The sequence below is a fragment of the Oncorhynchus tshawytscha genome, linkage group LG08 (assembly GCF_018296145.1).
Source record: "Oncorhynchus tshawytscha isolate Ot180627B linkage group LG08, Otsh_v2.0, whole genome shotgun sequence".
NCBI classification, from domain to species: domain Eukaryota; kingdom Metazoa; phylum Chordata; class Actinopteri; order Salmoniformes; family Salmonidae; genus Oncorhynchus; species Oncorhynchus tshawytscha.
In genome coordinates this window covers 73,897,142-73,911,852 of record NC_056436.1, presented here as the reverse complement: position 1 = coordinate 73,911,852, position 14,711 = coordinate 73,897,142, and the positions used below count along the sequence as shown (strand labels likewise).

At 43.4% G+C, this 14,711-nt stretch overlaps 2 protein-coding genes across 5 annotated transcripts; one reads left to right on the top strand and one right to left on the bottom strand.

Annotated features, from left to right (window-relative positions):
* Window positions 1-1,618: 1,618 nt before the first annotated feature.
* LOC112255922 (syntaxin-5) lies at window positions 1,619-7,045 on the top strand. 3 transcript variants are annotated; one of them, XM_042325942.1, is made up of 11 exons: window positions 1,619-1,806; window positions 3,546-3,775; window positions 3,902-3,972; window positions 4,657-4,712; window positions 4,819-4,889; window positions 5,108-5,224; window positions 5,341-5,397; window positions 5,623-5,707; window positions 5,837-5,943; window positions 6,015-6,136; window positions 6,252-7,045. In XM_042325942.1, the coding sequence occupies exons 2-11, from the start codon at window positions 3,713-3,715 to the stop codon at window positions 6,409-6,411; spliced, it is 909 nt and encodes a 302-aa protein (XP_042181876.1). In that variant the 5' UTR covers window positions 1,619-1,806; window positions 3,546-3,712; the 3' UTR covers window positions 6,412-7,045. The 3 variants fall into 3 exon arrangements, with proteins under 3 accessions (XP_042181876.1, XP_024284536.1, XP_024284535.1); XM_024428768.2 differs by lacking the exon at window positions 1,619-1,806 and adding an exon at window positions 2,492-2,510; XM_024428767.2 differs by lacking the exon at window positions 1,619-1,806 and adding an exon at window positions 2,647-3,038.
* Window positions 7,046-8,022: 977 nt separating this feature from the next.
* Window positions 8,023-13,545, bottom strand: LOC112255923 (protein RD3-like). Of its 2 annotated transcripts, XM_024428769.2 has the most exons (4): window positions 13,235-13,545; window positions 11,928-12,044; window positions 10,970-11,274; window positions 8,023-8,744 (listed from the first exon to the last, which is right to left on the bottom strand). In XM_024428769.2, the coding sequence occupies exons 2-4, from the start codon at window positions 11,940-11,942 to the stop codon at window positions 8,378-8,380; spliced, it is 687 nt and encodes a 228-aa protein (XP_024284537.1). In that variant the 5' UTR covers window positions 11,943-12,044; window positions 13,235-13,545; the 3' UTR covers window positions 8,023-8,377. The 2 variants fall into 2 exon arrangements, with proteins under 2 accessions (XP_024284537.1, XP_024284538.1); XM_024428770.2 differs by lacking the exons at window positions 11,928-12,044; window positions 13,235-13,545 and adding an exon at window positions 11,597-11,852.
* Window positions 13,546-14,711: the final 1,166 nt, after the last annotated feature.

Genomic DNA, 14,711 nt, shown 5'->3' with positions numbered 1-14,711 from the left:
TTGGCAGTGATTACAGCCTTGAGTCCTCATGGGTATGACACTACAAGCTTGGCACACCTGTGTTTGGGGAGTTTCTCCCATTCTCCTCTGCAGATCCTCTAAAGCTCTGTCAGGTTGGATGGGGAGTGTCTGCACAGCTATTGTCAGGTCTCTCCAGAGATGTTCGAATGGGTTCAAGTCCGGGTTCTGGCTCGGCCACTCAAGGACATTCAGAGACTTGTCTTGAAGCCACTCCTGCATTTTCTTGGCTGTGTGCCTAGGGTTGTTGTCATGTTGGAAGGTGAACATTCGCCCCAGTCTGAGGTCGTTGGCAATCTTCAGCAGGTTTTCATCAAGGATCTCCCTGTACATTGCTCCATTCATCTTTTCCTCGATCTTGACTGGTCTCCCAGTCCCACCCTCTGAAAAACATCTCCACAGCATGATGCTGCCAACACCATGCTTTACCGTAGGGATGGTGTCAGGTTTCCTCCAGATGTGATGCTTGGTATTCAGGCCAAGGAGTTCAATCTTGGTTTCGTCAGACCAGAGAATCTTGTTTCTCCTTTAGATGCCTTTTGGCAAACTCAAAGTGGGCTGTCGTGCCTTTTACTGAGGAGTGGCTTCTGTCTGGCCTGTCTATCATAAAGGCCTAATTGGTGGAATGGTACAGAGATGGTTGTCCTTCTGGAAGGTTCTCCCATCTCCACAGACTGATCATCGGGTTCTTGGTCACCTCCATGACCATGGCCCTTCTCCCCCGATTGCTCAGTTTGGCCTGGGCGGTCAGCTCTAGGAAGTGTTTTGGTGGTTCCAAACTTCTTCCATTTAAGAATGATGGAGGCCACTGTATTCTTGGGGACCTTCAATGCTGCAGACAGTTTTTGTTACCCTTCCCCAGTTCTGTGCCTCAACACAATCCTGTCTCGGAGCTCTACGGACAATTCCTTTGACCTCATGGCTTGGTTTTTGCTCTGACATGCACTGTCAACTGTGGGACCTTTATATAGACAGGTGTGTGCCTTTCCAAATCATGTCCAATCAATTGAATTTACCACAGACTGACTCAAAGTTGTAGAAATATCTCAAGGATGATCAATGGAAACAGGATGCACCTGAGCTCAATTTTGAGTCTCATAGCAAGGGTCTGAATAGGTACGTAAATAATGTATTTTGGTTTTTAATATTTAATGCATTTGCAAAAAAATCTAAAAACCTGTTCTTGCTTTGTCCGTGTGTTGATTGGTGAGGAAAAATAAATAATTTAATACATTTTAGAATAAGGCTGTAACGTAACAAAATGTGGAAGAAGTCAAGGGGTCTGAATACTTTCCAAATGCATGTGTATGTGACAAATAAAATTTGATTTGATTTGTATGTGGTTACAAGGTGGGTGAAAATGGAGTTTGGTGCTGTGGAATTGGTGAAGGTAACCCGAAGAGGTCTTGTGATAATTGTTTGTGTTTGCCCCACAAAGTGATGTTGGGATATTTCAGTTATCCTCTGAGCTTTTGTACCGAATCCATTACGTTGTTTCAAGTGTCAAGCTTCTGGGCATGTGGCATTAGTGTGTAGGGGGGAGGTTCCTAGGTGTGAGGAGTGTGTTGAAGGGCATGAGACAAAGGAATGTGTTCTATTGGGGAAAGAAGCTGTATGTGTTAATTGTAGGGGTGCCCATGGGGCTGGGGATCAGAAGTGTCTGGTCCAAGAGAAGTAGGTTGAGGTTACCAGGGTTCGTGCAGAGTAGTACAGAGGGTGTCCTATGCTGAGGCAGTGAAGAAAGTAGAGGAAGATGGGTCAAAAGGGAGGGATCCTGAGAGGATTTGTGTGAGTAGTAGATCTATGCCAGTAGAGGGATAGGGAAATTAGTGATGTATTTAACAACAACAAAAAATGGAAACTTATTTAATTGGGCAAGTTAGTTAAGAGCAAAGTATTATTTACAATGACTGCCTACTGGGGAGGATCTGCCCCTTAAATTTTCACCAAAAATTACATACCCAAAACTGACTGTGCAGTTAGATGAACAAGAATTTAAGCTTTCTGCCAATATCAGATATGTCTGTCCTGGGAAAATTGTATTATTACTTATGTAACCGATGTGAAATGGCTAGCTAGTTAGCGGGGTGCGTGCTAATAGCATATCAATCGGTGACGTCACTCGCTCTGAGACCTTGAAGTAGTTGTTCCCCTTGCTCTGCGCTTTTGTGGAGCGATGGGTAACGATGCTTCGTGGGAGGCAGTTGTTATATGGGGAGAGGGTCTCTGGTTCGAGCCCAGGTAGGGGCGAGGAGAGGGCTGGAAGCTATACTGTTACACTTACAACCTCATGCTAATCGCATTAGCCTGCGTTAACTCAACCGTCCGGTGGGGGACCCACCGATCCTGGAGAAGTTTTAACTGCCTTGTTCAGGGGCAGAACAACAGATTTTTACCTTGTCAGCTCTGGGATTTGATCCAGCAACCATTCGTTACTGGCCCAACGCTCTAAACACTAGGCTACCTGCCGCATCAGTAAGATTGGATGAAATGTAAGTCACAGAAAAGAAAGGTTGTAGAGGCACCCGCAGAGAAGTATTTGGGTGTACGAGATTTCATATCAGAAGAGTTACAGGGTGTAGAGTTGGGGTTTGCCGTTCTTCCAGGGCCTTGGCCTGAGGTAGGAGTAGATAGGTAATGGAATTGGGTGGGTTAGATGGTAAGGTATTTGTTTATGATTTCATTTTTTTCCTTTTCCAAGCCAAGTATAAGGGATTTTATACCCCAGTCTAGTCGGTGGCAGTAACGCAACATGTATTGTATGTCAACCGCCTTTAAACCTAGAAGAAACAATAACAAACAGCAAGTTGGCTTGAATACTGCATTAGTTGACATATCGGTTTACAAAACATAACATATGGCGACATCTGGTGGTGTATTTTGGCTGGGGCTCAAGCAGTGGTGGACGTGGCAATGACGTCAGCATCCGGAAATGACCCGGATTCAAACTTTCATTCCATCAGACTCGGCTTTCTAAAAACATCGACATATCTGTGAAGTCTTGTGGAAGTTCGCGAATAGTAAGTTTAATTTTATAACGTTTATCGAGTAAAACTAGATATATACGTTTGATTTGAGTGGTTATGAGATAAAGTTTTCGTTCTTCAAAGAAAACATTCAAGCCACGTCGCTAGGGTTAGCAAAACATCATCAGCTGTGATGGAGTCGACTCTTTAAATAACGTTAGCTTGGAGTAACGAAATAGCTCAATGCCTAAGAACATGTAAATGACAACAGTTTTTTTTCTAGCTAATCTTAGCAATAATTTGATATTGTATTACTGTCATGCTAGTGTCTGGTAACATTTGTTTCTGTTTCAGTGGTAATGTTGGCTATGCTAACATTAGCTAACTTGCTACTAGCTAGCTATTATGTGGGGGGCAAGCTGAATTGCTAAATAAAACCGAGACGTAGTATTGGTAAATATCTAACTAGATAATTAAGTTATTTAGGCAGCGCGGGGCATCGGTGACCACCTAGCAAAATGTCACTACTTGAATTAGTTTCTGTTCCTCCTATCAATACAGATGTGTGTACATTGATTATGTATATGTGAACATCAATGGACACGGATCGACGCCTCGCTGTTAGGAGTTGACGTCAGGAGGTGTAGCGACTTTCCACGGAGCACGGACCGTCTCCAGGACACTACCAAGATCATTCAGACCCTTCCTGGTGATATACCTGCACCAGGATGACGTGCAGGGATCGCACCAATGAGTTTCAGTCCGCTTGCAAATCCCTACAGACCAGACAGGTATGTAGGTATGGGAGACCCAAGGGCAGTGATGTTGAAGTAGCCAAATTATAGTTTCTTATGCATTTTCCCTCATGTAATCTGGAACAATGATCACTATTGTCATGCTTCTCTCTCGTTCTGCAGAATGGTGTTCAGCCCACCAAGCCGGCCCTCAGTGCTCTCAAGCAACGCAGTGACTTCACCCTCATGGCCAAGTGAGTCCAACTGCCAGTGCCACTGCCACCAATCTCACCCAAAGAGCCAGCCAACTCATTTACAGTGCACAACCCATTTTCTCAGAGGTGTCGCTGACACTTGTGTGTCTGGTTTGAAGTTTAGTAAATAGCCAGTTGTTGCTGTTAGTTTCTCCGTGGTGTTTTGATCACATTGTAGCTCAGTGTGATCTCTTTGGAATGCAGTCTGTTCTTTTCTGTTATCTTACAAATCAAATTGTATTGGTTGCATACACATATTTAGCAGATGTTATGGCAGGTCCCGTGAAATGCTTATGTTTCTAGCTCCAACAGTGCAGTAATACCTAAGAATACAAAACACACATGTCAAAAAGAAGAAATATCAGAACGACCAAGGTCAGATTCCGGAATATAAATATATATTTATGCATACAATGGTGTGTATGGACAGTATATGAATAGAAAAAGTGTGTACTGCAGTAGTTATATAGGATGAGCCTTGACTAGAATACAGTATATACATATGAAGTGGGTAAAACAGTATGTGTTCCATGACAATGTACATAGGGCAGAAGTCTCTAAGGTGCGGGGTAAAGTACCTGCACCTTCATGCAGCTATGTACATGCGTTAGCAGATTCCTTTCACTGTTTTCATGTTTTGGCCTATGACTGATGCCAATCTCCTGTTGTTTTGAATCCCTCCAGGAGAATAGGAAAAGACCTGAGTAATACGTTTGCTAAACTAGAGAAACTCACTATATGTAAGTATATAGCAATATTTATGTTTTAACATTTCTCATGAATAACAATTTTGAGTAACTTGTTTTGTCAAAGTTCTGGATATATGACTGTTTTGACCTTTTTTAGTGGCTAAAAGAAAATCTCTATTTGATGACAAGGCAGTGGAGATTGAAGAGTTAACCTACATCATCAAGCAGGTGAGATTTTTTTGTTTTGTTTTTGCGTTGACACAGATACCATAAAAACAGTCGGCTGTCTCTCGTCATTAACTAAATGGCAAACATGATGACCAGTCAGTCAGGTGGAATCTCTAGTCAGAGGCAAACTTGTCTGTTTTAGTGGGTGCAGTCTATGTGTAACTGTTCTGTGCCCTGTTTGACTCTCTTCTGTATGTCTCCCACTATTCCCCTCTCAGGACATTAACAGCCTGAACAAGCAGATAGCCCAGCTGCAGGATCTGATCCGTTCACGTGGAGCTCCCAGCGGCAGACACATCCAGACCCATTCCAACACCATCGTTGTCTCCCTGCAGGTCTGACTGCCAGTGCCTCTACTGCATTATGTAACTGATGTGGATGAGTAAAATGATGTAGCCATATGAAACCTGAGGCTTTAATAATCAACAACCAGGTTTTTGTTTTGTTGCAGTCCAAACTAGCATCCATGTCCAATGACTTCAAGTCGGTTCTAGAAGTAAGAACAGAGGTAAGATTCACTGGAACTTCCAGCCCCTGGAACTTTCTGCCACTGAACCTGAAGAATTCTAATAACGCTAGGTTGAGTTTATTGTTCTTTCTCTTTCGTTCTCTTTCAATTTGATTGAAGGGATTTATTGGCGTGGGAAACATATGTTAACATTGCCAAAGCAAGTGAAGTAGATAATAAACAATAAAAATGTAAACATGATACTCTGTCCCTCTCTGTCCCTAGAACCTGAAGCAGCAGAAGAGCAGGAGAGAACAGTTCTCTCAGCCTCCTGTCTCCTCTTCTTCTCCTCTCCTCGCCAACAACTTCAGTAAGATAGAACACCATGTTTATCTCACCTTCAGCCTCTCATTCCTACACCAGATAACTTCACAAATGTCTCTTGGAATTTCAGTCACCAAACTTTTATTTTCTATCAACTGACCATCTCCTCTGCCAGAGAGTTCAGTGTTGATGCAGGATGAGTCCAGGAGTATGGGGGGTGAGGTGGCCATCAACATGGACAACCAGTCTAACCCTCTACAGCTCCAGCTCATTGATGAGCAGGTACAAACACTTTATTTACACCTGTATTGTGTCTGTCAGTGTTACTATAATGCTGTTTCTCTGTGGTGTAGGACTCATACATCCAGAGCCGTGCAGACACCATGCAGAACATTGAGAGCACCATCGTAGAGCTGGGTTCCATCTTCCAGCAGCTGGCGCACATGGTGAAGGAGCAGGAGGAGACTGTACAGAGGTGAGGGAGGGAGAGAGACGTGGGGGGGGAGAACAGAGGAGGAACTTTGAGATGCTTGAGCACTGCTAGATCTTTATCTAAAGCCCTATGCGTTTGTTCCTGTCCTCCCCTGTAGGATTGATGCTAACGTGGAGGACACTCAGCTCAATGTGGACATGGCTCACACAGAGATCCTAAAGTACTTCCAGTCTGTGTCCTCCAACCGCTGGCTTATGGTCAAGATTTTCCTCGTCCTCATAGTCTTCTTCATCGTCTTTGTGGTCTTCCTCGCCTGAGCAGGGAGAAACGACGGAGAAAGAAGGGAATCATGAAGAAAAGGAAGGGGGATGTCTGAGGTTGTGTCACTCCTAGTGTCTCTTCTGATAGGTTGTGTCACTCCTATAAAACAGTAGTGGAGCAATAGTTCAGGCGGGGTCATGCTGTCTGAAATAAGACAATGGGAAAGCTTGGACTGAGATGAGGGGTTGCCACAGCACCGGGGCAGTGGGAATGGAGTGTTATTGGACGGTTTGGGACTTGAGGTCCAGCAGACCAACAAATTATAGTAGTTCTCCCCCCACAGAGATGAAGGAAATACCTGTAATGAAAAGGATATGGTATCGAAACACTTTATAGTATGACCACAATTTTTGTCATTCTGTTCTTTGTTACTTTAGAGACTAAATCATAAAACATTTAATCAAAAATGGCTATTTAATGGTTTGATTCTGCAAACTAGTTTTGGTTTTTGGTTAATTTTATTTATGCCTCGTAGTGTTGATTGGTGGAAAGACAGGAAGGGCTTACTCATGAACTTCCTGTCTGTGAGCACACAAAATACTGGAGTTTTCTTTCTCATATTGTAATGATGTATTCTAGTTTTTTCTCTTCTCATTATTATCCTCTTATTAAAGAGAGGGACTTTAAGCACTTCTCGCTCTATCATTCACACAACGCATGAGTGAAAACATTTTTTGTTTTGTTGGGGGACTTTCAAGCTTTCACGCTTCCTTATTTGCCAAATGGGTACTTTCAATTTCAAAGAAATGTGACAAGACACCTGTGGTATGAGCTGTTTTATGAAGTACAGGAGGGTTAAAGGCTGTTTAAACTGAAGAGGACATTCCCTTCATAGATCCAATCATAAACAATGTGACGAGTCCGACCCAAACACTTTATAACAAGTTACATAACACTGTTATTGCAGAATGAACAGTTTAGATGATCTGCTTTACCTGCCAGCAAGTCAGCTGGGGTCACTTTGAATACTGTTACCTGTTGTGTGTCCCAAATGCCACTTCCTATACAGTGCACTACTTTGATCAGAGCTTTATGGGCCCTGGACAAAAGTAGTGCACTAAATAGGGAATCGGATGAGTCTCAAATGGCACCATATGTCATTACTTTGTATTGTCACTTGAGAGAGCCTTATTAACAGGTTATAACAGCTGTTATTAACAGGTGACATGTTGATGGTTCTGACTCTGTATGAAGGGCTGAATGTACACTAGTGAAGTGACTTTCTCTATCAATCCTTTCTGCAACTGGCCAGTTTGGACCTTACTGCTTTATTGGAGACTGTCCTCTTCCTATCTCTCTGAGGACAGACGTTTATGTACAGGCCATTATTTAACGACCAGAACTTTGTTAATAAGGAAACACTCCTATTTGTTCCCTTTTTTTCCCAAATGCCTTGATTTCTACAGTGTATAAAGTGCTAATATATTGGAAATAAGTGCATATTAAAAAAATAACTATGGGGAAGTACAAAGGACTCATTGTTTACTGAGTAAGAGTATTATAGAAGGTTAATAGAATTAACTTATAGAGTAAGAATCACAACCAAAGGACTGGAACAGTAGTAATGGACTCATTGTATTGAATCCACACAAACTCATTATCAAGGATCTGTTGAAAAATAAGGTTTTATTTTATGCATTCAAAATCTAGTTAATTTTGCATTTCAAGTGTTCACACGTTCAGAAAATGTAATTCACAATAAAAATAATGTTTGAAATATTATGGCATACATTGCTGGCTAAGCTTGCATTTCCACTCTAGTATATGTTTAATACAGCTGCATCTTTTTGTCTAAAGAGTAAGTGGAAATCTGCTGAGGTGTGAGCTGTCAATGTTGCATGTCTCACCTTGAGACATATTTGACTTCTCGACATTCCTTTCTTTGTCCCATTCCTCCCTTCCTCAATCAATCAGATGTATTTTATAAAGCCCTTTTTACATCAGCAATTGTCCCTCCCTTTCTCAGCCAAGTGCACTCCGTTCGATGGGGGTGATATCAGGCATGCTCATGCTCCTCCCCTTCCTGGCCGCTCTCGCCACATTCGCTGCTCCCTCCTGCTCCTCCACCTCTTCCTCGTACCAGCTGGACTCCTCCTGCAGGTTGCCGCGCGACCCGCCCAGGCCCCCGCCCCTGAAGGGTGCGGGGCGGAACTTGGAGCGGAAGGTTACAAAGGAGAGGCTCTTGCTGCGTTGTTTGTCCCAGCCGGCTGACCTCATCCTCATCTCCTCGTTCTCCTCTTCTCCCTCCACACAGTCACGTAGAACCGTGCGGAACAGACGAGCCACCTCGTAAACTTCCGGCTCGGTCTTTGTCACCAGATTCCTGAACCTGGGTAGAGGACAAAGGTAAAAAAGGAGTTTGTTTGATGTTGATAGAGAGATAAAGGTGGACCTGTTGAGAATGATGATTAATCCATCTCCATTATCTACCTGAGACATTCAGGATAAGTGGACAAATGCCGCAGATGCTAAACTACAGGACTGTTTTTCTAGCACAGACTGGAATATGTTCCGGAATTCTTCCCATGGCATTGAGAAGTATGGCATTGATCCCGCTATGCCCTCCGATGAATCATCAAACAGGCAAAGCGTCTACAGGACTAAGATTGAATCGTACTACACCGACTCCGATGTTCGTCGGATGTGGCAGGGTTTGCAAACAATTACGAACTACAAAGGGAAGCACAGCCATGAGCTGCCCAGTGATACAAGCCTACCAGACGAGCTAAATAACTTCTATACTCACTTCGAGGCAAGCAACACTGAAGCATGCATGAGAGCATCAGCTTTTCCTGACAACTGTGTGATCACGCTCTCCGTAGCCGATGTTAGTAAGACCTTTAAACAGGTCAACATTCACAAGGCCGCCGGGCCAGATGGATTACCAGGACGTGTACCCTGAGCATGCTCTGGCCAACTGGCAAGTGTCTTCACTGACATTTTCAACCTGTTCCTGACCGAGTCTGTAATACCAACATGTTTCAAGCAGACCACCATAGTCCCTGTGCCCAAGAACACCAAGGTAACCTGCCTAAATGACTACCAACCAGTAGCACTCACGTCTGTAGACATGAAGTGCTTTGAAAGGCTGGTCATGGCTCACATCAACACCATTATCCCAGAAACCCTAGACCCACTCCAATTTTCATACTGCCCCAACAGATCCACATATGATGCAATCTCTATTGCACTCCACACTGCCCTTTCCCACCTGTACAAAAGGAACACCTATGTGAGAATGCTATTCATTGACTACAGCTCAGTGTTCAACACCATAGTGATAAACACCCCCCTCTGCAACTGGATTCTGGACTTCCTGACGGGCCGCCCCCAGGTGGTAAGGGTAGGTAACAACGCATCCGCCACGCTGATCCTCAACACGGGGGCCCCTCAGGGGTGCGTGCTCAGTCCCCTCCTGAACTCCCTGTTCACCCATGACTGCATGGCCAAGCACGACTCCAACACCATCATTAAGTTTGCCGACGACGCAACAGTGGTAGGCCTGATCACCGACAACGATGAGACAGCCTATAGGGAGGAGGTCAGAGTCCTGGCAGTGTGGTGCCAGGATAACCACCTCTCCTTCAATGTGATCAAGACAATGGAGATGATTGTGGATTACAGGAAAAGGAGGACCGAGCATGTCCCCATTCTCATCGATGGGTTGTAGTGGAGCAGGTTGAGAGCTTCAAGTTCCTTGGTGTCCACATCACCAACAAACTAACACACAAAGACAGTCGTGAAGAGGGCACAACAACGCCTATTCCCCCTCAGAAGACTGAAAAGATTTGGCATTGGTCCTCAGATCCTCAAAATATTCTACAGATGCACCATTGAGAGCATCCAGACTGGTTGTATCAATGCCTGGTATGGCAACTGCTCGGCCTCCGACCGCAAGGCAGTACATAGGGTAGTGCGTACACCCCAGTACATCACTGGGGCCAAGCTTCCTGCCATCCAGAACCTCTATACCAGGCGGTGTCAGAGGAAGGCCCTAAAAATAGACTGTTCTCTCTGCTACCGCACGGCAAGTGGTACCGGAGCACCAAGTCTAGGTCCAAAAGGCTTCTAAACTGCTTCTACCCCCAAGCCATAATACTCCTGAATAGCTAATCAAATGGCTACCCGGACTATTTGCACTGAACCCCCCCACCCCCATTTTTATGCTGCTGCTACTCTCTATTATCTATGCATAGTCACTTTACTTCTATCTACATGTACATATTACCTCGACTAACCGATGCCCCTGCACATTGACTCTGTACCGGTACCACCTGTATATAGCCTCGCTACTGTTATTTTATTGTTGCTCCTTAATTATTTGCTGTTTTCTATTTTTCTTTCTTTTCTTCTTTTCTTTTTTACTTCAGTTTATTTTAAATACTTTCTTCACACTTATTTTTCTTAAAACTGCATTGTTGGTTTAAGGCTTGTAAGTAAGCGTTTCACTGTAAGGTCTACACCTGTTTTATTTGGCGCATGTGACAAATACAATTTGATTTGATGTGTAGTGTACATACACCTCTCTGACACTAATAAGGTACAAAGTCCCACCTGACAATGACAGGGCCACACTGAGATGGTGGCACCCTGGCACACAGGTCCTGCAGTTCTATCAGATCTCGGGGGGTCAGCTCGTAGGGTTGGTGGGTGGGGGCAGTGGCCAGCCATCTATAATCAGCAGAGGAGGAGCTGCGTCGGCGCCGGCCCTCTTGTGTCACCCTCTCCAGGCGGATACGTTCGGTGCGCTTCACCATGGCACCCAGCTCCAGCATCAGAGTATTGGTGACTAGTTCTTCTGCTGTACGCTGTCCAGGCACCTTCGGCTCCAGAGAAAACACTGCTGACCAGGGGAACATCTAGGGATGGGACCAATACAAGTTCTTGAAACTGTTTTCATGCTAAAAATTCATGCTATACGATACAGGATATTAATACAAAACATTTTTGAAGTAAATGTTTTATGCATCTTAATTGTTTAAATTTGTTCTTAAATCTTAATCAGATAAGTGCTTCATTCGGTAAAGAAACATACCTGGGGATACTTGATTGAGAGAACTGCAACTACAGGTAATTAGAATCACTGCAACAATGTAATTTTGTCTTAAGATGTCCTGCCCTTTTCAAGACACCATGTAAAAGTACATTTACCTGTAGTCAAACAGAAGTTTGATAGCTTACCTTTACAAAATTCTATGAGTCAATTATTGAATAGGCTCTTTGTTTGTTACAAATCCTCTTCTTATCAATATGCAGACAATGACATCATTTCACAGTATAAAAAATATGTTTCTGTTGTCTTTGGTATGCAACTGGAAAAAATGTACTGTTAAAAAGAAAATCTAAAAATGTAAACTCTTTCACACTCCTACACACTACTAACTGACCACCTTGCTACCTCGAAGGTCCGTGGCAGATAGGTGTGTGTGTTTGTTCGGGATTGACAATGAATGTAATCCTGTATTAAAATACAGAGTGATTGACAGGTATTTTACCTCACAAAAGGACTAACCTCATAAGCACACATGGAGGTGTTGCTAGACGTGTCAGTCTGTACATATCCAGTCAGCCAACTATAGCAGCGTAGCAGCAGGGTCACCAGCAGTTTTGTTCAGTAAGCATCTGTCATCTGTGAATCAAAACAGAGACACTGGACCTTAAATATACAGTAAAACACAAGCAATATCTTCAGCGAGGAATCCTGATTATTGACTCTACTTAGATGCGGGTTGGTAAAGGAATGGTGTGGGTTTTGTCAATGATACCTGCATTTGATTAAATTGAAATGATAAACCTCAGATAAATGTTTATAGAACCCCTAGACCGATAGTGAGCTGAGTGTGACATTGGCAAGGTATTTCTACTCTTCCTGGAAGACCTAGGTCCATATAGGAAAACTACCTCATTAGGGACAAAAGTAACATCAAAAACTATTATATTTAGATCATGATCATCGTCCTAATAACTCCGATGCAGTTCCAGGTATCGTCGCCTGGATTTGAGCGTAATCTGAGATTAGGTCTGCGCGTGAGGTAAAGCCGCCTCAATGCTGAGTAGTGTGGAAACCAAGGGGGGTTAGAGAAGTAACCATATCCCCATATATATATATATATATATATATATATATATATATATATATATATAGAGAGAGAGAGAGAGAGAGAGAGAGAGAGAGAGAGAGAGAGAGAGAGAGAGAGAGAGAGAGAGAGAGAGAGAGAGAGAGAGAGAGAGAGAGAGAGAGAGAGAGAGAGAGAGAGAGAGAGAGAGAGAGGCAGAAAAGGAGGGAGAGCGAAAGAGAGAGAGAGAGAAAAAAAGGGGGGGGACAGAGAGAGGAAGAGAGAGAAAGAAAGAGTGAGGAAGAGAGTGACGGCTGGTGGATGAGATTGCTGTAGCCTACTAATGAGTGAGACTGAGTTGGATGGGTGGGTGAATGGGGGTAGGGGGGAGCATCACTTAGATGGCATATACTGGATGACACAGTCATGTTATGTAATCGGGACATGATTGTTATAGTCTGAACATTTATTTCAGATGCTTGTGTCTTCATATCAAATGTTCAAAAATGTGTTGTCCTTGACCTTGGCAATTTCTCAATATGTATCTGTTTCACAAACTAGTCAGTGGGCCTAATATTACAATATGACATAACATGGACAGAATCTGTATCCAGAGATAATGAAGGATCTCTTCATATTTCTGCAATGATTATAATGTCTGAAATGATTGATAATATAATAACTTGTGGTCGAAGACTAAAGAAAAGCTTAAAACCCCCTCTTGAATATCTTTCTCTGTTATTTATAGTTTCATCATACATACAATCTTTCATCGCTAGGTGTCATCCAAGAGGTCTTCATTTCCTCCTCCATTCGGACCACGCGTCACTGACCGCCGCCTCGTGTCAAATCGTTTTGTGTTGGCTTGGGCTGCACGAGACTCGCATTTTTTTTTAGCATGCAGTTGTTGAGTTGAAACGCTAGCAGATTTTGAAGCCATCACCAGTCACGCTGCTGCAGAAATACTTCCATTAAACCTATATTCTGCTGCCACCTGTGAAGGAACAAATATGAGTGGGTCTGACGTCGCGTTGGAGCATTTGGATTTTACATCAGTATAAACTGGATCTGGACATATAGTGGGGCAAAAAAGTATTTAGTCAGCCACCAATTGTGCAAGTTCTCCCTCTTAAAAAGATGAGAGAGACCTGTAATTTTCATCATAGGTACACATAAACTATGGACAGACAAAATGAGAAGAAAAAAAATCCCCCAAATCATATTGTAGGATTTTTTATGAATTTATTTGCAAATTATGGTGGAAAATAAGTATTTGGTCAATGACAAAATTTTATCTCAATACTTATATACCCTTTATTGGCAATGACAGAGGTCAAAGTTTTCTGTAAGTCTTCACAAGGTTTTCACACACTGTTGCTGGTATTTTGGCCCATTCCTCCATGCAGATCTCCTCTAGAGCAGTGATGTTTTGGGGCTGTTGCTGGGCAACACTGACTTTCAACTCCCTCCAAAGATTTTCTATGGGGTTGAGATCTGGAGACTGGCAAGGCCACTCCAAGACCTTGAAATGCTTCTTACGAAGCCACTCCTTCGTTGTGTTTGGGATCATTGTCATGCTGAAAGACCCAGCCACGTTTCATCGTCAATGCCCTTGCTGATGGAAGGAGGTTTTCACTCAAAATCTCACGATACATGGCCCCATTCATTCTTTGCTTTACACGGATCAGTCGTCCTGGTCACTTTGCAGAAAAACAGCCCCAAAGCATGATGTTTCCATGCTTCACAGTAGGTATGGTGTTCTTTGGATGCAACTCAGCATTCTTTGTCCTCCAAACACGACGAGTTGAGTTTTTACCAAAAAGTTCTATTTTGGTTTCATCTGACCATATGACATTCTCTCAATCTTCTTCTGGATCATCCAAATGCTCTCTAGCAAACTTCAGACGGGCCTGGACATGTACTGGCTTAAGCAGGGGGACACGTCTGGAACTGCAGGATTTGAGTCGCTGGCGGCGTAGTGTGTTACTGATGGTAGGCTTTGTTACTTTGGTCCTAGCTCTCTGCAGGTCATTCACTAGGTCCCCCCGTGTGGTCCTGGGATTTTTGCTCACCGTTCTTGTGATCATTTTGACCCCACGGGGTGAGATCTTGCGTGGAGCCCCAGATCGAGGGAGATTATCAGTGGTCTTGTATGTCTTCCATTTCCTAATAATTGCTCCCACAGTTGATTTCTTCAAACTAAGCTGCTTACCTATTGCAGATTCAGTCTTCCCAGCCTG